Genomic DNA, 27017 nt, shown 5'->3' on the forward strand with positions numbered 1-27017 from the left:
GATATCTTGTTTCTCAATCAAGAACATTTACATTTATTCACTGGTGGAAGATAAAAAGAAGACGTAATTCTCAGAAACATCTACTAAATCTGACAATAGTAAAGTTAAACATATTAGTAAAGTTGAACACATCAGTAAAACATCCTAACACACTACGATAATCTGTTACTAACACAATTATAACGAAACTTCGTTTGTAAGAAACGTGGCCATGTGATACGAAGTGGTAGATAAGAATCTGGCTTAATAAATCTACGTGTCCGACACTGTCAATAGATACATCCAGTCAGAGGAAAGGTGTGTAGGACTCCATGCCAAATATGCAGAAGACTTGTGTTCACAGAGGCGTGTGCAAACCCTTCCGTAGGATCAGCAAACGTGGGACTGCCTCGCCATATCATGTGTTTAAAGCGGACTGACTGCCCGTAAAAACAGTGTGTCTAGTACGCCTTTTCTTGCTCGTTTCGGCTCTTGTTTCAGTGGCCGATGCAGGTGTCGCAAGAAGCTGTCAAGCAAATCAAGAGACCATTAGAGTAGAATACTTCAATCGATAACACATTTCATCTACCGTTGCACATGTGTGAACCAGCCGGATGGAGTGGCCGAGCGGTTCTAGGCGCTGCAGCTGGAACCCCGCGACCTCTACGGTCGCAGGTTCGAATCCTGCTTCGGGCATGGATGTGTGTGATGTCCTTAGGTTGGTTAGGTTAAAGTTGTTGTAAAATCTAGGGTCCTGATGACCTCAGGTGTTAAGTCCCATAGCCCTCGAATAGAGAGACGACGAGTGATGTTACGAACTATAATGTCGAAGCAAGATGTAAAATTCTGCACGTGATACAGAGTCGAATATACTAGTTCTCAGATTTACAGTACAATCTTGATTTCAGAATTTCTCTCTACTCTGGCTCTCACTGAAATGATTAACAACTTATATAAAGAAGTTACACGCGAAAGATCTAATTAATACGTCCTTGTGGAAAGTTTGACTCCTATGCAAGTGCCAAATACGAACATATCGCTATGGCCCATCATTATTGCAGCTGTAATTTTGTGTTATGTACTTGGTAAACTAGTTTGCAAAATTGTTCATTAACGTCATACTACTTTAACATGCTGTCTGGAAGCTAGTAATACAATACCTCACAATGAATTCTCTCAAACAACCGTAAAAATATGTTTTTTCTGGAATTTTAATTGTCAGTTATGTATCGAAGCAAAAGTCGTTTTTGGTGAGGATCCTTTACAGCGTACATACGAAGCACAAAATTTTCTATGAGACGTGAGCTTTGCGGCTAGTCACAAAACAGCACTCCAAAATAGTCACTAGGATGCCCTCTTACATAGGTATTCTCAACTATTTGCCCTTCGCTAGAACACAAACTTCAAGCGATGTCTTTTATTCTTTTAATATAACATTCAAGATGTGCGGCTGCATCGTATCGCAGTGCTGTCAGTTCATAAAATCTTGCTTGGCTTCCAGATGCGTGAGGTACTTAAAATGTATTACCGTATTTGGACTGGAACAGAGCACCAGTGACGGCGCACATAGCAGTGCGGCTATTTAACGGCGAGGACAAGGCGGCACATCAATGATTCATAACTCGACAATGGCCGTGAGAGCTAGGTCGAAAGCTCGTGGGAATTTAACGACCTGACGTTGCTGGATGCCCAAGAAGAACTTGTTAATGCCATTCTAACTGTTCTTCATGTCGTTGCATCTTAAACTAGTCCTAGCCGGTTAGCCCATGTCCCGCATGGACATGCAGATTATTTCGACGAATTAATTCCCAGAATTCATTAATGATAGTTTCGCCCGCTTGGCCTCAGACAAAGCCTGCTGGAAAATACTATCTACCTAGAGACTCAACAAGTAATAACAGACTTCAGTTATTGATTCAAATAATTCGCCTACACCATTTAATTCAAAAATAATAATAAGCCCTGCGCACTTCCTTCGCAGCGTCTACCGACAATATGTCTAGCTGTGGGGTTAGGTACTTTCCAAACACATCAGCAATAGCTATGGCATGGAACACACGACGAGTGTATGTTGACTTCAGAGTGTGCTTGATTTTACTTTGGACAACTTCTCCACTGGGTTCGTACCAGTACATTACTCAGCCATTCAAATAGTAACTTACACTCAGAATCGAACTGATACTGCACATAACCGGAACCCTGATATCACAATGAAAAATGCGGGCTCTAATTGTATTAAACTGCGTGTAATTTAGATTCTGTACTCTCCTCAAAGCCAGCAAACCAACTCCTCTGAGGCATTCTTAATGCTGGAGATGACATCGTTCACCTCTGATTTCTGTTAAGTCTGGCAGAACCCTGGGAAGTGCAACATCACAGGGACAGCTACCACCTCGGGCACATAGCCCAACATGTCACGTGTTAAATAAACTTCTCTCCACACCTCGTCGACACTGGGCACCTCCCAGCCTTCCATGTTGGAACAGAGCAGTAACAAGGAATTTACGCTATATGAAACACAAGTCTAAGTAGCCTGTATCAAACAGTAAATAATTACTGCTTCCCCAATACCAAGTAATTTTTTTACTACCATACACACCTCGCCACTCTCTAACTACGCTCTGCTACCACAAGATTATGAAAGACGTGCATGGAATGGCTAGGCTGAGGTGTATGTGATACTTTCCTCCAAAAGATTTTACACTTCTGTTCCAGAAAATACCATTAAAGGATAAAAAAATATTCAACTCGACAACTTTCTCGGCAATTAAAAATAGAACTACATCAATTTATGAGACTTTATAACAGAATAAATTCAAGAAGAAAAATTTATGAATACTCAATCGTAGTTGAATGCAAAATACTGCTGTGATATGTATGATATTAAACCTCAACACCACAAAAAATTTTTATTTTAAATAAACAGCGCTCCCAGTTTATGAACACAGCTTAAAATACTTGCTATAACTTTTGAATAAAATTTCTGCCACTTGACAGACGAGATCGTTTACGGTAGTGTACGGTCATGATTTTGGGCTTTGGTGATTTTCAAGTACCACAATATTGCAAATGATCATACCTCCATTAACAAAGTCATCATGGAAATATGCTACACATTGTTATATAACGTAAGTGTCAAAGAAAACAGGTTTAATGTACATTTCCCGTAATGCTGCCTTTGTCACTTCCTGTTTGTAAGTGGTAGCTGCACACAGTACAACTGCACCACATTACCTGAACCATTCCTTTGCGGAATGTGTGAATTACAACTTCGGAGTAGCTTTGATTGCGTCCCATCATAGCGACCTTGCTATACTGGATACTCCATTTTTGTGGTTGGAGTATGCCTTTAATGGTGTGGTACACTACGAGCACAAGGCGACACCTGTTAGTCTTGTGATTGCCTTTAAACCTAACACCCTACCAGGCATTTGTGGTCGTTAATCCGCCTGCTCGAGGATGAGAGAGACGCCGTACGGATTTGTACTGATTGGAAATACACTGAAAGAATTTGAAACTAGCTCATGAAAGGATGGAGCTACACTGTATTGCTGGGAGAAGGAAAATATGACTGAAACAAGGGAATGGGCATTGGGTAAACAGTTATGGCGCAGTAAACGGCAGTGACAAGGGTATGCGAAAGCTCTTCCTCAGACTTTTAGTGCATGCTTAGATTCTACACTTAGTGACCTCATTCTCCTTGATTGTAAGTAATTCCCCAAACTAAAATAACACACAGGTTAGATGCAATGCAGTTCAGTAAGTATTGTCACTCAATAAACCTATCTCCAGTGTCTCTGCAAACTACTCAGAAGTAACATGAATTCTTTCCACACTTTTAGTAGATTATGAGGATTATTACTAAATGAAGTTGGGAAAAAGAATACCTAAATTTTGGGAACAACTGAAAAAAAGACATTTCTGAGCCTGCAGAAGAAATTATCCCTTTTAAAAAGAAATAGAAACTTAAATGATTATGTTATGAAAGTGATGAGCTACTTACGGGAGACAACAAGCTCTGAATCTCAGGAACGATAACGAAAGTCACAGCAACAGGAAAAATTTCATAGAAGCAGCTAAACATGCGTTATAAGGTCTCAGAACAATGAAAAGCAATTTAATGAAGTACACATCACCAAATTTACAGTTCATAGAAACAAGAACACCGAAAATTGTATATACTGACACTGAGGACCGCAGGTTACTTCAAAGAACTAAACAACTGCGATCCACGGAAAGGAGATATTTATTTTGATAACGTAATCCAAATACAACCAGACTCGTAGCTACCAACTTTAGAGAAAATCAGAGAAATAATAAAAGCAAGGCAAAAATAACAAAACGTCAGGTGAAAACAGTATAGCTGTTGATTTACAGGAAACCTCTAGTGACAACATTATTCTATGTCTAACAGAAATCATTAATGAAATTTGGATAAACAGCTTACCACGAGAATCGACAATGGCATTAATACAGACACCACATAAAAATGGAAAGAAAACTGATCCCAACTATTATAGAGGTGTCTTCTTCTTGACACTGAGATGTAAGTTCTTGTCAAAGAACATACAAAACAAAAACTTCTTCCTGGAAGAGAAAACGAAGACACGACCAGCGAGTGGTGAGTCCTGAAACATTGCATGCATCAAAATCCCTTAAACTAACATGATTTGGGGATCTCGATAAATCGGAGAAAGTTGAAAGAAGTTTCTAAGGGAACTACTGGGACCTAGAAGTAGTTGCAATATTGAATGCAAATTAAGATCAAAAAGACAGCTCCATATGAAAATGGAGAAGACATCTGATACGATGTGGAATAGAAGACTACAGATTTTCAATTTACTAAAAAACTACGAATTCAAACACACAAGGTTCACCGAAATTGAGAAACACGTGGAAAACACACGGATTATAAATGACCTAATAAATAACAGAATACTTTTAAGAGAAGCAACATAAAATCTTGATTTTAGGAAAGAACGAGATCAGAAAAGGAGAGGAAGTGGATTCAGGGAGAAAAGAAACGACACTCTCTAAGGGTTATGTATCTCTGGGACCAAAGAAAATAAAATACAAAGAAGCAAGACCGACGTTGACTTATCGTATCCTCCAAAATCATTATTCGAATAAATAAATAAGTAAAACCTGTGGATTATAGCATCTTAGTTATTCTGTATTGTAGGAGCAGCAACTTGCATGGGGTACTCCCTCCGCAGACCCACCATCACCGCTTTAGTTTAGGTGGTGAAGGGAATGTCGACACAGAAGTCGCCACTGTTGCGATGCATTCGAACTCCTGTTAAGTCCCCAGCCTCCTAGACAAAGCCACCTGCCGTCTGCTGCGGAGGGACAACACGAGTTTTCATCCACTACCAGCTGTGAACGAGCAGCGCCCATCTGCGGAGTCCACTCCTAGAAGCCCTCCCTGGACATATTTGCTTTTGTTGCCTACGCAATGTCAACAGCGGTGCCTATCATCGAGTGACCTGGCTTGCTAACAGAATTATTGAATGTAATTGATATTGCTAGTGTTAAGGTTAGCGCAAGTGGACTTAAAACGATTCAGTTCCAAACACAGGATGACGATTGTTTTAATGGTGACAACACAGAAGAATAGTTTAGATTTCAACACAAGAGCAGCCAGACTTTAAATTTTGCGCAGCTGTGGTAGCAAGATTTTTAAATTCGAGTGCTCTCAGTAACAAATTTTTGAACTGAATATAATTGAATATGAATCTGAAATAGCACGATTCTGACTCACGTATGTGAGATTTCCTTTTTTCTTATTTTTTTACTTTAGTGATGTTTCATCATTTTAAACTTAGTACACAACCATGCATGCTGGGCCGGTATGCATTAGGAGCACCATCTTGGATTCGGCTTCAGCATGTTTGTAAGTAGCACACCGAAAAGTAAACCAGGGCCACACAAAACTGAAGTCGAGAATTTCGTTTTGTTTCAGAGAAATAGAGTATGACCGAGATTAAAGTGTTTCATTTCTCATAAAATGATAATTAGAAATTCTGTACTGGGTAATGAAGTAGAAAACAAATTAACTGTTTCATGCAAAATATTGATGTCATATCGCAGCAGTAAGTACATTCCTTACACCTGAAACATGTCCACTAAGTGGCCACTACGATACAGGCACGTAGCTGCAACTTGATTGATATTGTTTTATTTTCCATGGTGGTTTATACGAAGTCTGGTAAGTTCACTAAAGGTCTTAGAAAAATAAAGGGAACAAGAGTTACAGGTCTAATGCCCTTCCTGGCCTTCAAAATTACCACCACTAGTTACAACGCCTATCTGACGTCGTTTTTAATGCTGTTGGAAACTGTCCTTGCAGAATCGCTATAAGCACCATGGTCACAAGTTTGTGAACACTCGTGAATACATTGCTTACATTCTCTTTTCAAATCCTCACCTCTCATTCTCAAGGATAGCGGCCGAACCTCAGTAAGCATCCATCGCACTCGTTCGATGTTATTTGGGGTACTTCTTGTTAATTTGCACGCGGCTCATAGTCGACCTGGTCCTTTCAGTCTCTGAGGCGTTTAGACTACTCAGACACAAACTTTTCACTCACTGCTTCAACATCGTGATTTGTACCAACATTCCATGTCTCTGTTGACTCTTTCTCTAGTTTTAAAAGGCCGGCCGGAGTGGCTGTGCGGTTCTGGGCGCTACAGTCTGGAGCCGAGCGACCGCTACGGTTACAGGTTCGAATCCTGCTTCGGGCATGGATGTGTGTGATGTCCTTAGGTTAGTTAGGTTTAATTAGTTCTAAGTCCTAGGCGACTGATGACCTCAGCAGCTAAGTCGCATAGTGCTCAGAGCCATTTGAACCATTTACTAGTTTTACACACTACTTCAAGTGAATGTGTTGCTTCATTTTGCAGTGGTACGAATGCGCGGGTGCTTTCGGATTATCTGTGGCTGCGTTTTAGAATGAGAGCAGAGCAGCTGAAGATAAGCAAATACAATATATGCGCTATTGTTAACGAATATATGCAACACTGGCTGTTATCCATCAATGCCTGGGCTTGCGACTCCCACAGATTCAACAAGAAGCGTTTGGTGACAGTTTCCAACAGCGTGTATTGCAGCTGATGGTAGTAATTATGAAGGCCAGTAAAGGTACTTTGGCCGGCCCCGGTGGTCTAACGGTTCTAGGCACTCAGTCCGGAACCGCGCGACTGCTACGGTCGCTGGTTCGAATCCTACCTCGGGCATGGATGTGTGTGATGTCCTGAAGTTAGTTAGGTTTAAGTAGCTCTAAGTTCTACGGGACTGATGACCACAGATGTTAAGTCCCATAGTGCTCAGAGCCATTTGAACCAAAGGTACTTTGTTTGTAACTCTTGACGCCTTCATATTCTGCGACTATTTCCCGTGCTTCTCAGACCCAGCTCGTACATTTAGTCCAGACGGTGTAACCCTTCGAATGTTTTCCCTGTCTGCAGTACGCGAAGTTGTTACGAGGTCTCCGCACTATTTATGTGTAGAATCATTTTCGTTACTGGAATATAAAGTTTCAGTTGACGTTGCTGTGTCTCAGAATTAAGAATTCTTCGTTTCTTTCCAGCGCGACGGAAACAGAAGATGTGTCTCCCGAAATTATCGACGAACCCTGAAAGATACTGTTGTAAATTAAAAATTGGAGCTACTAAACGTATTAGTAAAACATCATAATATACAGGGTGAAGGGTAACTCGCGCACTCGGGATTCGCAGCACGACTCCACACATGGCAGCGATAAAAAATGTCTGTCCCAAAATTTCGTGTGGCGAGTACATCGGGCAGATAAAGATGTTAAAGAGTGGGAGTGTGGTAACACTGTAACCACATGTATGGTGACTACTTCTGGCAGCACAAATCTGTTGTACTGTGCAGTTGGTGCAGTGTGTAACGTTCTCGGTTAGCACGCAATAGGTCGGGTTCTTTCCGCGGTTGGGGCGTATATATATACATTTTATTCGATAATTTCACTCTGCCACTTTACTCCATAATATACATCATTTCTTAGGTGATGAGTATCCTAAATTTACGACATTTTGTAACGCTGAACATAACAAATACATTGTTAGACAAATAAGAAACAGACAGTTGGAGCAAATGATCTTTCATAGGACAGAATAACTACAGAAACAATATCAGTTTCTAACCTCTAAAGGTAACAGGACAGTACAATAACACAAAATCTACTTGTCATTTATACTAGATGTAATATGAGCGCTGGACAACTAGCAACCAGTGACAATAATAATGTCCATATTTATGAACACATGACCCTCACAACAAAATACATTGTTCTCAGAACAACAGGTGCTCAAACCGACCTCCCTCCACGTCCAAATATTCTGCAACTCGCCACATCATACAGCTCTGGTCCCTTCGCACCAAAGGTGCATCCAAAGTAACGAGAGAAGCATGAACACGCACTACCAATTATTCCACATTCGTCGGCAGAGTGGAGTACGGCACAGGAAGAATTCCAGGAGATTTAGGTTAGACGAAAGCGGTGGCCATACAGCTGGACCTCCACGTCCAAGCCACTTCCCTGGAAATGTTCTGTCCAAATACTGTCACACATTAATTCCAGAATGTGGAGGTGCACCATCATCCTGGAACCTTATCCTCCGCTGAACATGCACTGGAAAATCTTCCAGCTCATCAGGCATATAGTTCGAGAAGAATGAATGATACCTTCGTGCAGCCAACCAGTTAGGAAACATGTAGGGGCCCAACCGCCTGTCGCCCAATATTTTGGAACAGACGTTGATACCAAAGCGAACTTGATATCTTGATATCCACAGACGTGCGTGACGTGTGGGTTAACCTCACACCAATGGTGGGAATTGTGCATATTGAAGACACACTCACGAGTGAATGCTGGTTCATCAAACCACATTACAGTGTTCACAAAGTCATAGTTGGCTTCCTGTTGTTGTTGGAACCATTCACAGAATTGCATCCAAATGGTCCAAATGTCTCGGAGCACTATGGGGCTTAACATCTGAGGTCATCAGTCCCCTAGAACTAAGAACTACTTAAACCTAACTAACCTAACCCATGCACGAGGCAGGAATCGAACCTGCAACCGTAGCGGTCACACGGTTCCAGACTGAAGCGCCTAGATCCGCTCCGCCACATCAGCTGGCGATTTGCATCCTCTGATGCCGATGTGCAGGATGCAAGAGTTGTGTGAAAGCATAATGTTAGGGGTGCAGCCCATACTAGTGCAGCATGTTAGCGACCGTGCTTTGTAAGACACGCAACTGCCTTTCTACGCTACGTGTACTTCACTGAGGTTCTTGGTGTATGACCTCCAGAATAGCTTCCTCAGTAGCTGGAGAACGTCGAGTCCGTGGAGACCTCTGTCACCCGATGGTGTAAGGAGAGAACCTGGCTCCCGAAGGCACACCTCCAGATGGCAAAACACATTTTTATCTGGATGGTGTCGACTGCAGCATCTAGCCGCAAATTCACGAGTGGCAACACCACTCCGGTTATCAGATGCACCAAGGATCAGAAGCATATCCACATGTTCATCGTTTGTCTATGCCATATGTCTGCCACACAAATTTAGAGGTTTACAATAAGACAATTAAATTTGTTTATTCATATACATTGGAATCTGTCACGAACGTGTTTCGCCGCTCGTAACTAGTCCCTTTCAGGTGGACAGCGCATACAGTATAAATACGCTGTCAGTCCTGTGCTCTACTGCACCTAATGCACAGTACCCCTCTGATAGCGGTGTCGGGATGAATCATGCAGAACTGTATGTAAGTGTGAAGTGTTCGGTTTCCAATTACACTGTTTTCCTAACGGTAATAGACGTGATGTTTCCACAATCCTGTGGATAGAACAATAATAATAATAATAACAATAATAATAATAATGAATTGAGGTACGTACTAAACAGCATGCGGTTACCAGACTAAATATTGAAAGGTATAATTAGTGGGACCATGGTGATTGCACATACAAATAGTAACTGAGTTGGGAGAATATTCGCAAAGTACGTTGCTAGTCCTACTGGTAACGTAAGGCCCTAACGAAATGTGAGGGACCTGAACGAGGCAAATAATAGGTGGTACTGATCTATGGCACCATTGGAGGAGGGTACAGAGAAAACCGGTTTCGCATCTAGTGGATGAAGTGGTGCAAATAAATTCACCCCCATTATGTGGAAAGGAATTCTTCCAAAGCTGACAAGTCTTCCATATCTACGATTGTAGTGTGTAAGTGTAAATGTTTTCTAGAGAGCCCACTGCAATCGCTGTTGACGATTAACATGCCAGATACCGTACCACCTGGACTACATTTACCAAATAAAGAACATATGCTTCAACTTAGAATCGAAACCTCGACCCCCTGCATGCTAACCAAAAACACTATTTAATGCACCAACTTTGCATCGTAACTGATTTGTGATGGAAGAGTTTGTCAGCATACATGTGGTTACAGTGTTGCTAGATTGTCACTCCTTCACGTCCTTTTCCTGTCAGATGTACTCGACAGACGAAACTTTGGGAAAGACTTTTATTATCGCTGGCGTGTGCGGAGTTGCGCTGCAAAGCCAGAGGCGCGAATTTCGCTTCTCCCTGTATAACTGCCTACTGTTTCTGACTCATTTATAGCACACCTCATTCCTAACAATCCTGATCGCTGCAGTATACAAAATACTTAATACTGGAGGAGAATATAACTTAAGAACTCTATGTGTCTCGCACTGTCAACAGAGTCAACGAATTAGAGGCAGCGTTCCTTAAACTCCATGTTCTGGCCAACAAATACAAGAGTTGTGTGCGTGGCACTGTGTGTCAAGCACTACAGCAGGATATCTGGCTCGCTGGCTATCTAGTCTCTTCCAAAATGAAGGGCGTGTCCCGTAATTTCTTGCAGCTTCACATGCAGTACGTAAGTTTTTTTCGTTCATTTCGAAACTTGCTTCACAGGCAAGTGCGGGTGTCCTACGAAGCTGTATATTTTTTTCAAGAATGCACTACATCCACAAATGGAGATGTGGCAAATGGTTCACTTGTTTCTTTCTACATTTGAATACAATGACCATCACGAAATTGTCTTTCTTCCTCCCATATTAATTTGTGAAATATCGATATTGTATCCAAAATTATTCCTCATCTATGTCTGGCTCTTGTCACTAGTTACGCAATAGCTGATTGTTGAGCACGAGTGTGACAAAACAGTTCTTGTGCAAAGAAACTAGAAATGTGAATGTGAATCGGAGGTACAGTAAAATCCAGACCGATTCCTTGGTTGCACAATATCAGTAACAGTCCACCACCACAACTGCGACACCACGATGAAACCAATAGAGAACTGAGATAGTTGCATCACCCCGTCCCCCAAGACCTTCAAAGTTTCACAGTCTTAAATAACCCTCATCCAGACAGTTACATATCACGCTCAGCACTGTGGCGTAATGAAAGAAACAACGAAAAGTTTAAGATTAAAGAAGAGCTGGGCAGAATACGAAATGCATCAACTATAAAAGAGCAAGGTTTCGAGATCTGTGTGCAGGTCTGCCAGTATTTGACCTGAAGAGAAGTGAGTGAACAAGACTGAACAGAATAAGAACTGGTAACGCATAGTGCAATGCTATGTGGCACAAGTGTGAACTCCAAAATTCCAGCCTCCGTTTGGGGAGCCCAAGAACAAATCGTTCAGCATATTGTCAGAGACTGCGCTCTAAGAAGATTCCTAGGACCAATCAGTGACTATTAATCCTGCTTCCTCTGCTATCAACTGATTTCTTCACCAAACGCTGAATTCTGATTAAATGCATCAATTTTAATTCACAGTCTTAATTTGAAAGTACAAATGATCTTCTTTTAGGTATTATATAACGCCAACTTCCAGAATTTGAACATCTTATCTTTGAGTCTAATTCCTTAAATGTATAATCGCAAGTTATTTTTTAATACTTGCAGTTAATGCTGTACGATAAATAAGTAAATTGTATTAATTTACCTAATGAAGCCTTCGTATACAGTAACGTTCGTAGCTTCCAACTGCCGCAATGTTAAATATAACGCATTACCACGAGAACGAATTTTAAACAATACAGAGTCGGATAAGTGAGCTAGCATGCCTCTCATATTTACAGCATCATTCCCATTTTAAAATACATTTTCTGTCTTTTCTACATACGTCAAAAAAGTTTTGGATCGCCCCGATTCCCAGAGCTCCTGAAGATAGACCTTGATTGTGGATATTGTATCATAGACACAGTCCGTTTGACAGTTCAGAGATGTCACTACACCCGCCCAAACATATAAACAACTATGCATGAGCAGCGCCTATTACAAGGAAGGGGTCTGACAGCCGATCAGTTCCAGTCATTCCACCAGGAAGGAGGTACACGGCTCGTGTTTTCTGTAGTTAACTCATGTCTAGACGGTCAATACGGCGGTTCGATCGCGTCAGCATTGTTACTTTGTGCCAGGAAGGGCTCTCAACAAGCGAAATCTTCAAGTGTCTTGGAGTGAACCAAAGCGATATTGTTTGCACATGGAGGAGATACAGAGAGACAGGAACTGTCGATGACATGCCTCGCTCAGGCCGCCCAGGAGATCGCAATGCAGTGGATGACCGCTAATTCCGGATTATGGCTCTGAGAAACCCTGACAGCAACGACACCATGTTGAATGATGCATTCGGTGCAGGCACAGGACGTCGTGTTACGACTGAAACTGTGCGCAATAGGCTGTATGATGTGCAAATTCAATCTCGACGTCCATGGCGCGGTCCTTCTTTGCAACCACGACAACATGAAGCGTGGTCCAATAACATGCCTAATGGATTGCTCAGGATTGGCATCACATTCTCCTCAACCAGCCAATCGTCGTAGACGTGTTTGGAGACATTGCGGCCAGGTTAAACACCTTAGACAGACTATCCAGCGAGTGCAGCAAGGTGAAGTTCTCTGATGTTTTGGGGTATCATTACGTGCGGCCGGCGTACGCCGCTGGTGGTCAAGAGAGGTGCTGTAACAGCTGTACGATACGTGAATGCCATCCTCTGATCGATAGTGCAGCCTTACCGGCAACATATTGGCGAGGCATTCGTCTTCATGGACGAAAATTCGCGCCACCCACCGAGTACGTCTTGTGAATGTCTTCCGTCGAGATAACGACATCGCTCTACTAGAGTGGCCAGCATGTTCTCCAGACATGAGCCCTGTCGATCATGCCTGGAATAGATTGAAAATGGCTGTTTAAGGACGACGTGACGCACCAACCACTCTGAGGGATCTACGCTGAACTGCCCCCTAGGAGTGGGACAATCTTTGTCAACAGTGCCGTGATGAACTTATGGATAGTATGCCACGACGAATACAGACCTGCATCAACGCAAGAGTCAATGCTATTAGGGGTACCGGTGTGTACAGCAATCGGGACCACCACCTCTGAAGGTCGCGCTGTACGGTGGTATAACATGGAATGATCGATTGTCATGAGCAATAAAAAAGGGGCAGAAATGATGTTTATTTCGATCTATATTCCAATTTTCGGTGCAGGTTCCGTACCCAAGGTGACGCAAAACTTTTTCTGATTTATGTATATCTGAATTTTTAGTAACTTACGTGAAGATACTGTACTGATCAGTTCACATCAGACAAATATGGTGTACCAACGTTTCGATACTGCCTATCATATTGCCATCTCCAATTATGTGCAGGGTCATAGAATAATTGGTAAACTACTTTGGATAATTTAGCAATTACTTCGCTAATTTCTATGTACTACTTTAACACTTTATCTGATGGCTATACTTATCAGTAATATTACTCAGCTGAACATGGATTTATGTTTCACTCGCCTTTTGTATGTATATTTACAATTACTGCATAGCTTGCTTCCCAGTTCCGTCACTACAGAAAGAGACAGTATGTGATTATATGTGTGCACTAAGGTGCAGATGGATCTTAGCTTCATCTAACCGTGGTTCATTTACTCCATCGACATTGTCAGAAAAGTAGATCTGTTAAGTCAGATCACATCATTCGAAGTTTCCAGAATGTTCTTTAAACCAATAGGAAACTGTGGCCCGGTGAAATGGCGCATTGTCATGGAAATATTAAATCAACAAATGTCTGTAAATGGTCTCCAAGTAGCCGAACATAAGCGTTTCCAGTAAATGATCGGTTCAGCTTGACCAGAGGACCCAGTCAGTTCTCTGTAAACACAGCCCACAACATTATGTAGCTAAAACAAGCTTGTGGAGAGCCTTGTTGACAACTCAGGTGCATCGTTTTGTGAAGTCTGAACTATACTCGATCCCTACCATAACCTCTTACCAACTGAAATCGGATGTATCTGAGTAACCCACGGTTTTCCAGTCTTCTAGGGTCCAACCGATATGGTCACATGAAAAGGAGAGGGCCGCAAGCGATGTCGTGCTTATGCAAAAGGCACTCCCGTCGGTCTCTGCTGTCATATCCCAAAAGCCACATTTCGCCTAACTGACACGTTCGACGTGGGTCCCACACTGATTTCTGCGCTCGCTTCACGCCGTGTAGCGTGTGTATTACTACTGACAGCTCCAAATATAGGCCGCTATTATCCGTCGTTAAGTGCAGGCTGTCAGCCACTGCTTTGTCCGTGGTAAGACGTAATACGCCAAATTTGGTATATTCGGCACACCCTTGACACCGTGGTTCTTGCAATATGGAATTCCATAACTATTTTCAAACAGAATGTTCCATGTGTTAGCTCTATCATTCCACGTTGAAAGTATGTTTATTAACGTCGCGCGGCCATAATCATGTCGGAAACATTTTCGCACGAATCACCTGAGTACACATGACAGCACCTCCAAGGGAGTGCCGTTACATGCCTTGTGTAAACCATCTCTTTATATACTTATCAATCTCCCATCACTTCTCAATGTAGTGTGGCTAATCATATAAGCAAAATAAAGATTTATGCTTCGCAGTCTAAAACAGGTTTACGATATATGTTTCAGTATATGCGAGTATTCAAGGACGTAAGAGGTAACTGTAGATATCATTTGATGAATCTGGTAAGTTTGAATTACTTTCCGCACAAATTTTTAGTATTTTTGTGTATGTATTGCTTCTAAATAACCGTAAAATGTCCGCTCCCGGTAGCTGAGCGGTCACCGCGACAGACTGTCAATCCTAAGGGCCCGGGTTCGATTCCCGGCTGAGTCGGAGATTTTCTCCGTTCAGGGACTGGGTGTTGTGTTGTCTAATCATCATTATTGCATCCCCATCGACGCGCAAGTCGCCGAAGTGGCGTCAAATCGAAAGACTTGCACCAGGCGAGCGGTCTACCCGACGGGAGGCCCACGTCACACGACATTTCATTTCATTTCACCGTAAAATATACTTCTGTAATGGTTAAAATCAGCGATTAAGCTCTACTAAGATTCTGTCATGGAAGTCATGTAGTAATATGTTAGGTCATACAGAGATGTTCAATAAATATTACAACCAGTTTTGTAAGAATTTTAGTTCAGTTATTTTATGGGTCGCATTTTTTGCGTCATTTCGCAACAGAAATGAACTATCAATCTTAGTCAACTGACATTCGAAAACAAAAAATAAAATGAAAGACTTGCCTTATATACGAAACTACTGATTTTTTTACCAATGGTTTATTCTGTCAAGCCCGATGCGACTATCATTATTATCGTACTCGATGCATCGATGATAATAATTATTAACACGCCAATACTACTTTGGCAATGTGAAATTCTTGGAAAGTCTCTTTCATTGTTTAAGGGTTTGTAGCTATTAAATTTACCATCCCAAATAGCAACAACCAAGCACTGATTGTAACGTTTGCATTAAAAAGACCGTCTCTGCACTGCTGCCCATAGTCGACGAGCGACTACGCCAACAATAGGTATTTGTAGCAAACAGCGTGTGCCGTTGCCTAGAAACAGTCTGAGGCTAGCTAACGAAGAAAGCGGTTTGCTCGTAGCCAAGTTCTTCTTGCCTTGCCTGTGAAGACTCTTCTAGTGCGAGGTAAGCAACAAATATTTCTTGTTTATTTGACTGCCTAGACTGTCGATAGTTATTTTCATTGATAGACTTGATTTATGAAACAGTGTGATGAGAAGCGACATCAGTTCGTATTTCATAATACAGAACACGCAGTTCTGAAATCCTACTACATGTCGCTTGTAGATAATTTGCTATTTGCTTCTGAGCTATGAGGAAAAACTTACAATGCCCGCAAACAGATCTACGATAATTTGACAAATGCTTACCTATCGCTTAAAATATTGTGGAGTCGTAGATAGTTATTATGTTTTACTAAAGTTTGGAGTAAGATACAGGAAGCACTCCACAGTAGCCCGTTTGCGTGTTGGGACTCGCGACACATCTTCAATTTAGTAACAGTAACATCAGTTTGCATGATTTTTGCTACTGGCTCAGAAACTGAGTTAACAGGTCTGTTAGTTAAATGAGTGAATTTCAACGATTGTATTTTTGCCACACTGTACATTTTGTTCGGAAGAGAGAGAAATTAGTCATCATGCTTTCCAGTAGAAAGGCAGGTTTTGACTTATTTATCTGTTCCTTTCCGATTGTAAATGCTTGAAACTTTTTCCTGAGGCGGTTGATAGACCAGTTTCAATTACTATAACCTGATGTCATTAAGTATGGTGACTTGTGTTAGCCGGCCGTTGTGACCGAGCGGTTGTAATCGCTTGAGTCTGGAACCGCGCAACAGCTACGGTCGCAAGTTCGAATCCTGCCTCGGGTATGGATGTGCGTGATGTCCTTAGGTTAGTTGGGTTTAAGTTGTTCTAAGTTCTATGCGACTGATGACCTCAGTTGTTTAGTCCCATACTGCTCAGAGGCATTTGAACCATTTCAAACATTTGAACTGCTGTGTTTTCCTGATCACTCCAGGTACCTATACAGACGTTCTTGAAAGCGGTCGTTCCGTCAGGATATCGTCGGTGTGCTGTAATTACCTAAATTTTGCACATGTATACTGCCTTTACCACCATTTTCTTGCTTTCTATGGGTGTTTCATACATTTGCTTTATCACGCCGTCAGTGTTTTGCAACGCTAGGAAGTTAGTTCTTCAACGTTTGATATCGGACGCCATTCATTAACGTGTACATTCATATCGTGTAATTGCTGAAGTAAGAATTTCATTTTGGTATATTAACGCATCTGATTCAGTACCATAAACCTGTGTCCAAGCTGTACTAACAGTTTTGTAGATTTGTTTCCGGACAGTCTACTAGTTCTTTGATCAAACTAATGAAAAGTAATTGACTGGCGTAACCCACATTGCTGCCTTGTTTTCGCAAATTCGGAATTCAAAATGGGAAAATAATAGTCGAAGATGCTGTAGAAAGTTAACTACTTTTTCAGTTTTTGTAAGCGCTTTCGTGTAACATTCAGATTCAGTATTGTGAGAAAGAACTGAACTTGCTTACAATAAGCAACCCTAATTTTTTTATGGGTACGTATGTGCTTCAAAAATACATTTCTGACTTTGAATGTAACGCATTTCACATTAATGATACAAAATTTTGTTTTTACTCTGTGAGTAGGGATTCAAGAAAATGAATTTTTCCTGTAAGCCTCAATTACACAGCCCGCGCGTAGAATGTGCCACAGCAATAAATTTCCTTCAAATTCTATAAGGTATCATTCGAAGAGGCCAAAATTCCACATGGAAAAATACGATGGCTTAGATACCACACAGCATTCAAATAATTATTTGGAAATAGTTTTCTCTGACACATAACGAAACAAATTATTTTAAATGGATGACTTAATTTTTTTGATCCAGTTCTCCACTACTTGAAGAGATTCAAGTATATGTGACTCGATGAACGGCTTAAGAATGTAACATCTATGGTAGTATTTCAATGAATCGAATAATTCCTAACTGCCAGAGGTCCGTATGTAGCTCCTACATATTTGAGCTCTCCGTTACAAAACAATGCGATTCTGTATGGCGACAAAAAATCTTCGGAAAACTGAAGAAAGTTGCAAAAACAGTTTGCAAACAATCCTTGGTGGTGGAATGAGTGGGAACTGAATAATCCAATATAACGCCTGTGAACAGATCTAATGCGCAATGTTCGTCTGCAGAACTGGTGACAAGTTGCAGAGCCGGCCGCGGTGGCCATGCGGTTCTAGGCGCTCTAGTCCGGAACCGCGCGACAGCTACGGTCGCAGGTTCGAATCCAGCATCGGCCATGGATGTGTGTGATGTCCTTAGGTTAGTAAGGTTTAAGTAGTTCTAAGTCTAGGGGACTGATGACCTCAGCAGTTAAGTCCCATAGTGCTCAGAGCCATTTTTGCTCAGAGCTGGATAAGGAAGAAAGCGATTTTCTCATAGCCAAGTTTTTCTTGCATTGCCTGTGAAGACTCTTCTGGTGCGAGGTAAGCATCAGATACCTCTCGATTTTTAATTGATTGCCCAGGCGGTTTGCAGATGTTTTCACTGATAGACCTGAGGTATTGAACGGTGTGACAAGAAACTGTTCCAGGTCGACTTGCGTTAAGCACGACAAGCAGTTCTGAAAGCTCAGCTCCATATCGCACATAGATAAAATACTATTCACTTCTAAGTTATTAGTAGAAACCAACAATGCACACTCATACGAATGTGCGAAAATTTAACAATTAATTACGTATCACTTAAAATACTACAGTCTTAATTATCTGTGATGTTAGAGTAAATTGTCGGCTATGATTCAAGGGGCAAGCGAAGCATTCGTGTTGCATGTTTAGACTCAGGACACATTTGGAATTTAGTGTAAGATATATCGGGTACCATAATTTCAGCTGCAAACTAAGGAAGTTAAGTATACAGATGTGTCAACTAGACGATGCTAATCCCGACACCAGCCCTTACGCCATCGTGAGTGTCTCTGACGTAAAATATATTAGTTACGATTCTGTAAAAGAATTATTTTCAGTTTTGTACTTAACTGCGATAAAAATTTGTTGTCATGTTTTGTGAAAGAGGCAGTTATGGAGGTAGTGTGACATTATTTTCGTATTACACATGTTTAAAACGTCATTCTGAGGCTGTAGCTGCTTTACGATGTCACAGGTTTGCTCATCTAGAGGATGTAAGTATATAAAAATAGCTCAAACTATTACAATCCCATCCTTAATAATCTCCCCTATCACATATGTTAGATAGGTATGTTATTTCCTTTTCCTCATCGTCACGTCATAGGGTTTTACCCACATTAAAACTTAATTCCGCCGTCTGTAATAATAGAGATACCTCAACTCTGTGAACATTCAAATCGTGTTTTGAATTACTGAATTAATTACAATAAGTTAGAGATAAAGTGAAAACTGTATTTTAGGGCAGAAACGTAAGTCATGCAGTATCTAACCCTCTCCGGAGGCAAGCTGCCGTACCACCACTTCTCTAAAACAGGGGTTCAAATATTTTTCATTGTTCCGAGCAAACTAATTAATAGGAATAGACTGGTATAACTCACGATGTTGCGTTTTTATAGCAACTTCAGGAATATAATACCCAAGAATTTGTCAAAAGGGGAAAATTACTCATTTAAATTTCTTCAGCGTTTCAGTATATTACACCGATTCAATATTGTCAAAACTTAGTTCTCGTACTGACGAACATAATGCGTTTACACAAAAGACACCAAGTCTTTGTATGAATATAGATGTCCAAAAATAATACATTTTTAATTCTGAAGTTAAATGAAATATTATTTCATTCATATTAACAATACAAATTGTCTATATCCCTCCCGAGCAGAAATTGTAACACAAGAGCTCTAAAGCCTGTTTTCATCAACCTATGAGTATCACATGATTCCACAGTGAGCAAGTGGACCACGATTTTCAGATATTTCAGTTAACAGAAAAGATTCAGGTAAAACCAAATCGGTTTTAGAAACTAAATTGTACGGAAGTTGCTGACTGTTCAACATCTAGTGTATATTGGAGACAGTAAAATGAAGAATAATCGAACTCTAGAACAGTGTCAAAGGTTGTTCAAAACTACACACAGACTTTGACATACGGTAAACAAGCAAAAACACACATGATTTTACAGTAGACGAAATTCAACAAATGTAATCTTTTGCAACAATATCAAAGATAAACACTTCGTCGATACAAACTACAATTAATTTATCTCTGAACTAATTATACTGGAAAACTCATTCAGCATTTTAAATGAAACAGAAAAGAATGTTATCAACTCTATGGGAATTGTGTAAGGGAACAAACCGTTACCGCACTGTGGACAAAACCTATTGTATTTCTCAGTCTGGGGTCGAACAAATAGCGTCATAACTGGTTTCTAGTTACAAACAAATATTCATCAGAAAATCTGTTTGGACGGAAAGACAAACGAGGTTGCTCAAGTACTAGTAAACTAAATTACAAACTCAGGTTGACATCAATCCACGAATATACGCATCTCGGTACGTCACACAGCAACGATCCGTTTCCGATGTACTTTGACGACTGACTACGCAACGCATTCAAGTTCAAGTAGCTTTATACGGGAGATACTTTTATTTTGAGAATAGTTCATCGATATTCACAATTCCCATCTCACGTCTTATTAAAGAAATCATCTGATGACGATTTGACGAAACCGGTATTTATTTAATTTCTGTGATCCAAGGCTGAAAAAATGCAATGAATATAAAAAATGATATATTTTTGACACGATTTATAACAGGTGGCAATCTATGTTTAGTATACAATCTTCGCAGGCATCAGGAAGGTGATTAGGAGCCATCATTCAATTTGTGAAAAAATTCCTGACACAGTCACAGACAATAATTGTATGTTCCAGACCTGTGATTAATACTTCCAGTTTCGCTCAATTTTAGAGTGAAACGGTATGATTGCACGTATTCGCCAAAAGGTACATTTACTAGGGAGTCTGGATTTCCGTTACGCTCGTTTAATTACACTCATTTTAGTTGAAGGGTGTCTTGCAATCTTTGCAACAAACTCTGATCACTTAAAATTTATCCAGACGTCATAACAATGTTCTAAGTACCTGCCCTCGATGCGTAATGCCATCGAACAAAAGAAACACTTATCACTTTTCTTACAACATGTACGAATGCCGTTGACAGTAATAACAGAATCACTTGAAGCAACTTAAATCTTACGTCCGCTACAGGTGACAATGACATCAAATTAATAGATGCAACACTAATTTTTTGTTAGGAAGCATCAGTTCTTGCACACAGATAGAAAATTTCTAGAGGAGGAGAGGCACGGTTTCTCTATGATCTGTACACTTCTTGGTATGCAAATTAACAATCGGAATGATCATTCAGTTATGACAGCCGACTGACCTGCATCACGATATTTTCTGTTACTGATTTCTAAGAGGCAAACAATGTCGCCCTCTCTAGTTATTTCTCAGAGATTCGGCAACTCATCTCGCCTTCTTATAAATGTTATGAGACAAAGTATTCTGCAGCATGATAGGACAAATCAATGTTTTACGCCATTACCCAGCTTGTGATACATACCTCTGATTTCACAGATGTTTCGGAGTATGTTGCGCAGTTTGCTGTGCAAGAAAGGAGGATGCTGCCTCTGGGTGTTCCTCAGGCGTAGGCAGCCCTTCTATGAGGATGACGATGACGAGATGATCTGCGACCCTGGCATGAACATCGCGATGTCGCATTGGTGCGGTGCCTCGCTACCTGAAGAGGTATGTCGCAACGCTTGCGCAACAACAGTCATACTGCGGTAAAAGTTATTAATTATACACTACATCAAGTTAACGTTTGCTATACAGTGCAAAGTCGCATCTCCGTAACTCGTATATCTATATTATGATCAAGAATTAAATACCGAAGTAAATTCTTGCTAGTAATAACTCTCGTATTACACCCTCGTACTTGAATAGTCTAAAAGTGCAGGCGTGTGCACTCCCCACCTACGCGCACATCTTAGAGCTCTAAACAAACGGCAGGATGATCTTCCAGTAAAATTGTAGTAAGCAGAGCATACACGATGATAAACATCTTCACTGCGCTTCATTTGAACTATCTGACACCGCTCCGTCATTTCAACAGACAATCCATAGGAATATCAGGGGCATCTGAATCGTCTGTTTAAAAATTTGTAAGATTATGCAGCAATAAAGATTAATAGATTAACTTTCGGACCTTTTTGGACACATTATGACAGGTTGTATTACACGTTACTGCTTAGCAGAACAAAAATTAGCAAAAATTCTCTGTAATATGGGCACACGCTTACTTGTCACAAAACTCGGGACTGAGTTTTTGTGTTCTAATGGCCAAGCCGGTTTGTGTTGTCAATGACAGTCAGCAATTTTTCGAGGCTCTAGAATTTATCTGGGTTATCACACTTGTAAATAGATGTTGATAAATTATTTGTTTTTCAGTGTTCGTTTTTCTTAATGACCATTCTTTTTCAGGCGCCCACTTGGTATGAGTGTACTCTTGGAGAAGTATATGAGCACAAATCAACTATCAGTAGCGGCAGTGACGTGACAGCGCAGATCTATGAGGACGCGGTCGCGAATATAGAAAAGTTAGTGGCAGAAGAAAGGAGTACGTCCCGGCTATTGGCATGCAGGGATCTGCGCACCATTTATGGACGTGTTACTCCCACAGTAAGAGGTAATTAACCAAATTTGACGAACAGAATTTTTGAATCTAATCGAAAATTACACCTCTGTAGCCATCTATTATATAAAAACCAAGTTGTTTTCATGTTTCTTTCTTTTCCAGAACACCTAGGTGAAATATATCATCGCCTGTGTCTTGATGAGGATTTGCTAGTGCGAAGAATGGCACTATCTACGTTCACTGCCATAGCTGAAGAAGCTGATGTCACATTCTATGCTTCCCACCTTGTGCCTATTTTGGAGACGTTTCTGGAAGATAAGGTACATAACGATACTTTTTATCCACATACTTTCTTTAACTAAGACATACAGTAAATCAATTTCTACAACTAAGTCAATTGTTACAGATTGGGCTTCGCTTGGAGGCGACAAAGCTTTTAATCGCCTTGTTTAAATCTAAGAAACTATCCGATGATGTATACTGGCACCTTCTTCCAGTGTTCTATAAATATGCGGTGGATCCGTATTGGCAAGTTCGGTTCTTAATTGCCAGCAGCATTAATGATGTAAGTATGTCAAACATTTGTTTTTATTAGCGTTGGATACGTACCTATAACCTATACAATACTTGTTTTGTACCACTAACTCACTCATTACAACATTATAAATTACAAACCATCAAACTCAGCTCAGGAAGGGCTTCATAGAAATGTTAAGATGTGACGGTTGAATGGAAGTACTGTATTTCGATATCCTGATGCGAATCATTTTCGGGTGCTCGGAGACAGTATTTCGACATTACAATTAACAAAATAAATTATTGACTTAATTTTTTTGCTGTAGGATGCAGCACTTACACTAGAAGTGCCACCTTGTCCAACATATTATACAGGCTGACTAAGGGGCATGAGAGGAGTAAGGAAACACTCTTACTAATCAGTCTGTTTTTTTGAGAGACCAAAAAACTTCTCACTGTTACAAATCTGTACTGTTAATGTTACGTAATACCGATCTCTCATTTCTGCATTAAGTAACAAAATGACAATGTAGCTCATGCAACAGAACATTTTTAATATTATATCCCAACAATTTAATTTGTTAGTACTAAATAACTCGTTTAGCAAATTATATCATTATTACAATACTGTTTGTCTTCTTTCGTAGGTTCACAAATCGGTAAACACTCGAAGCTTGAAATCAAGCTTCATCCCACTGATCTCGAAATTCTTGAAGGACGCAGAACCCAGGGTGAGATCGGTGGCGAGTCGGCAGTTTCAAGATGTTTGAATTATTTGGCGACATGAAGTGAGGTGTAGGTGTCCTGAACTTCATATTGGCACACTTCAAGAGAAATTCTCAGCAGTCACATTTCGGAGATAACGCCACATCACAGCCTGTTATGTTGGGCCCAGTTTACTAAAGTACAAGTGAACAATCTAAAAAGTTTATTATGAAATTTTTGGCAATAAACAAAATTTTAAGTAAATTCTGAGGAATGTTTTATTGTAGAAAATAGAAGTAGATTGCAAACCATATAGGAGTATGTGTTAAACATAATTCTCATATTCAGTTAATGGTATTCACTTTTAAAGATGTATTTACTGGAAAGTCAGTTACACTACTACTATACTGCATAAACTGTCCTCATGTTTTTCTTGGATTCTACCAAAAATGGTGACATACAAGCAAAACAAAAAAAAAGAGACAAAACAAACGAGCAAAAAAAAAACGAGCCAAAAAAAATAGCCAAAAAAACCAGCAAAAAAGCGAGCAAAAAAAGCGAGCCAAACAAAAAAGCGAGTCAAATAAGCGAGCCATAAAAATAGCGAGACGAAAAAAATAGCAAACAAAAAAAAAGCGAGCCAGACAAAAAGAAGTGAGCCAGACAAAATGAAGCGAGCCAGACAAAAAAAAGCGAGCCAGACAAAAAAAAGCGAGCAGGACAAAAAAAGGGAGCGGGACAAAAAAAAGCGAGCGGGACAAAAAAAAGCGAGCGGGACAAAAAAAAGCGAGCGGGACAAAAAAAAGCGAGCGGGACAAAAAAAAGCAAGCCAGACAAAAAAAAGCAAGCCAGACAAAAAAAAGTGAGCCAGACAAAAAAAAGCGAGCCAGACAAAAAAAAATGAGCCAGACAAGAAAAACGAGCCAGACAAGAAAATCGAGCCAGACAAGAAAATCGAGCCAGACAAGATAATCGAGCCAGACAAGATAATCGAGCCAGACAATAAACCAGCCAGACAAAAAAAAACGAGCCAGACAAAAAAAACGACCCAGACAAAAAAACGACCCAGACAAAAAAAAGCGAGCCAGACAAAAAAATGCCAGCCAGACAAAAAAAAGCGAGCCAGACAAAAAAAAGCGAGCCAGACAAAATAAAGCGAGCCAGACAAAAAAAAATTAAAAGCGAGCGAGACAAAAAAAGCGAGCAAGACAAAAAAAAGCGAGCCAGACAAAAAAAAGGGAGCAGGACAAGAAAAAAGCGAGCGGGACAAAAAAAAGCGAGCGGGACAAAAAAAGCGAGTGGGACAAAAAAAGCAAGCCAGACAAAAAAAAGCAAGCCAGACAAAAAAAAAGCGAGCCAGACAAAAAAAAGCGAGCCAGACAAAAAAAAGTGAGCCAGACAAAAAAAAAAGAGCCAGACAAGAAAAACGAGCCAGACAAGAAAATCGAGCCAGACAAGAAAATCGAGCTAGACAAGAAAATCGAGCCAGACAAAAAAACGAGCCAGACAAAAAAAACGAGCCAGACAAAAAAACGAGCCAGACAAAAAAAACGAGCCAGACAAGAAAAATGAGCCAGACAAGAAAAACGAGCCACACAAAAAAAACCAGCCAGACGAAAAAAACGAGCCAGACAAAAAAGTGAGCCAGACAAAAAAACGAGCCAGAGAAAAGAACGAGCCACACAAAAAGCGAGCCAGACAAAAAAAACAAGCCAGACAAAAAAAAGCGAGCAAGACAAAAAAAAGCGACCAAGACAAAAGAAAGCGAGCCAGACAAAAAACAAGCGAGCCAGACAAAAAACAAGCGAGCCAGACAAAAAAAAGCGAGCAGACAAAAAACAGCGAGCCGACAAGAAAAACGAGCCTGATAAAAAACGAGCCAGACAAAAAAACGAGCCAGACAAAAAAACGAGCCAGACAAAAAAACGAGCCAGACAAAAAAACGAGCCAGACAAAAAAACGAGCCAGGCAAAAAGAGGAGACTGACAAAAAACGAGCCAGACAAAAAACGAGCCAGACAAAAAACGAGCCAGACAAAAAACGAGCCAGACAAAAAACGAGCCAGACAAGTAACGAGCCAGACAAGTAACGAGCCAGACAAGTAACGAGCCAGACAAGTAACGAGCCAGACAAGTAACGAGCCAGACAAGTAACGAGCCAGACAAGTAACGAGCCAGACAAGTAACGAGCCAGACAAATAACGAGCCAGACAAATAACGAGCCAGACAAATAACGAGCCAGACAAATAACGAGCCAGACAAATAACGAGCCAGACATGTACGAGCCAGACATGTACGAGCCAGACATGTACGAGCCAGACATGTATGAGCCAGACATGTACGAGCCAGACATGTACGAGCCAGACATGTACGAGCCAGACATGTACGAGCCAGACATGTACGAGCCAGACATGTACGTGCCAGACATGTACGAGCCAGACATGTACGAGCCAGACATGTACGAGCCAGACATGTACGAGCCAGACATGTACGAGCCAGACATGTACGAGCCAGACATAAACGAGCCATACATAAACGAGCCAGACATAAACGAGCCAGACATAAACGAGCCATACATAAACGAGCCAGACATAAACGAGCCAGATTTAAACGAGCCAGATTTAAACGAGCCAGACATAAACGAGCCAGAGAAACAAGCCAAACAAATGTGACAAATCAAGCAACAACAAGCAAAAACAACCAAAAACAACCCAAAACAAAAAGACGAGCCCTAAACAAGCAAAAACAACCAAAAACAAGCCCTAAACAGGAAAATAAATAATATCTGGTTAAGATAGTATTTGCATCAGCATTTCCAGTTCTTGGAGACGTTAATGAATAAGGACACAGTCCAGTATATTATGTTAGTAATGCATGTAGTACTCATTAGGTTTCAGAGATACATATTGATACAGCTTCACCATTAACTACTGTCAGAGTCTCTCTAAGTTATGTCTCCAGACAGGAAATGTGTATTAGTGATATGTATAATAACAAGACTTGAGTGTTTGTATATATGAGACATAATGGCAGAGAAAGAAATGCTATAAATGCAGTGCCAGGACTATGTTCACTTTTTGGCCGAAAACAAGGTAATTTAGTAAACCTTCTGACACCTGCTGATGATAAAGCTATCTACATCTTTTATTAAACGTATTGCAGCTGAGGAGTGCCAAATTAATAAAATAAACTTACTTTCATAAATCGTGACGCAC

General features: G+C 40.6%; 1 protein-coding gene and 1 pseudogene across 1 annotated transcript; both read left to right on the forward strand.

Moving 5' to 3' along the window:
• Positions 1 to 23478, forward strand: part of LOC124803380 — a 62035-nt pseudogene extending 38557 nt beyond the window's left edge.
• Positions 23479 to 26078: 2600 nt separating this feature from the next.
• On the forward strand, positions 26079 to 26474 carry LOC124803381 (repetitive proline-rich cell wall protein 1-like). Its single transcript, XM_047264565.1, has one exon. The coding sequence runs from the start codon at positions 26079 to 26081 to the stop codon at positions 26472 to 26474; it is 396 nt and encodes a 131-aa protein (XP_047120521.1).
• The last annotated feature ends 543 nt before the right edge of the window (positions 26475 to 27017 follow it).

This window comes from Schistocerca piceifrons, chromosome 6 (assembly GCF_021461385.2).
Source record: "Schistocerca piceifrons isolate TAMUIC-IGC-003096 chromosome 6, iqSchPice1.1, whole genome shotgun sequence".
NCBI classification, from domain to species: Eukaryota; Metazoa; Arthropoda; class Insecta; order Orthoptera; family Acrididae; genus Schistocerca; species Schistocerca piceifrons.

What these genes read in the sequence shown, in the direction of transcription:
- LOC124803381 (XM_047264565.1), top strand. Translation starts at nt 26,079, where the DNA reads ATGTACGAGCCAGACATGTACGAGCCAGACATGTACGAGCCAGACATG.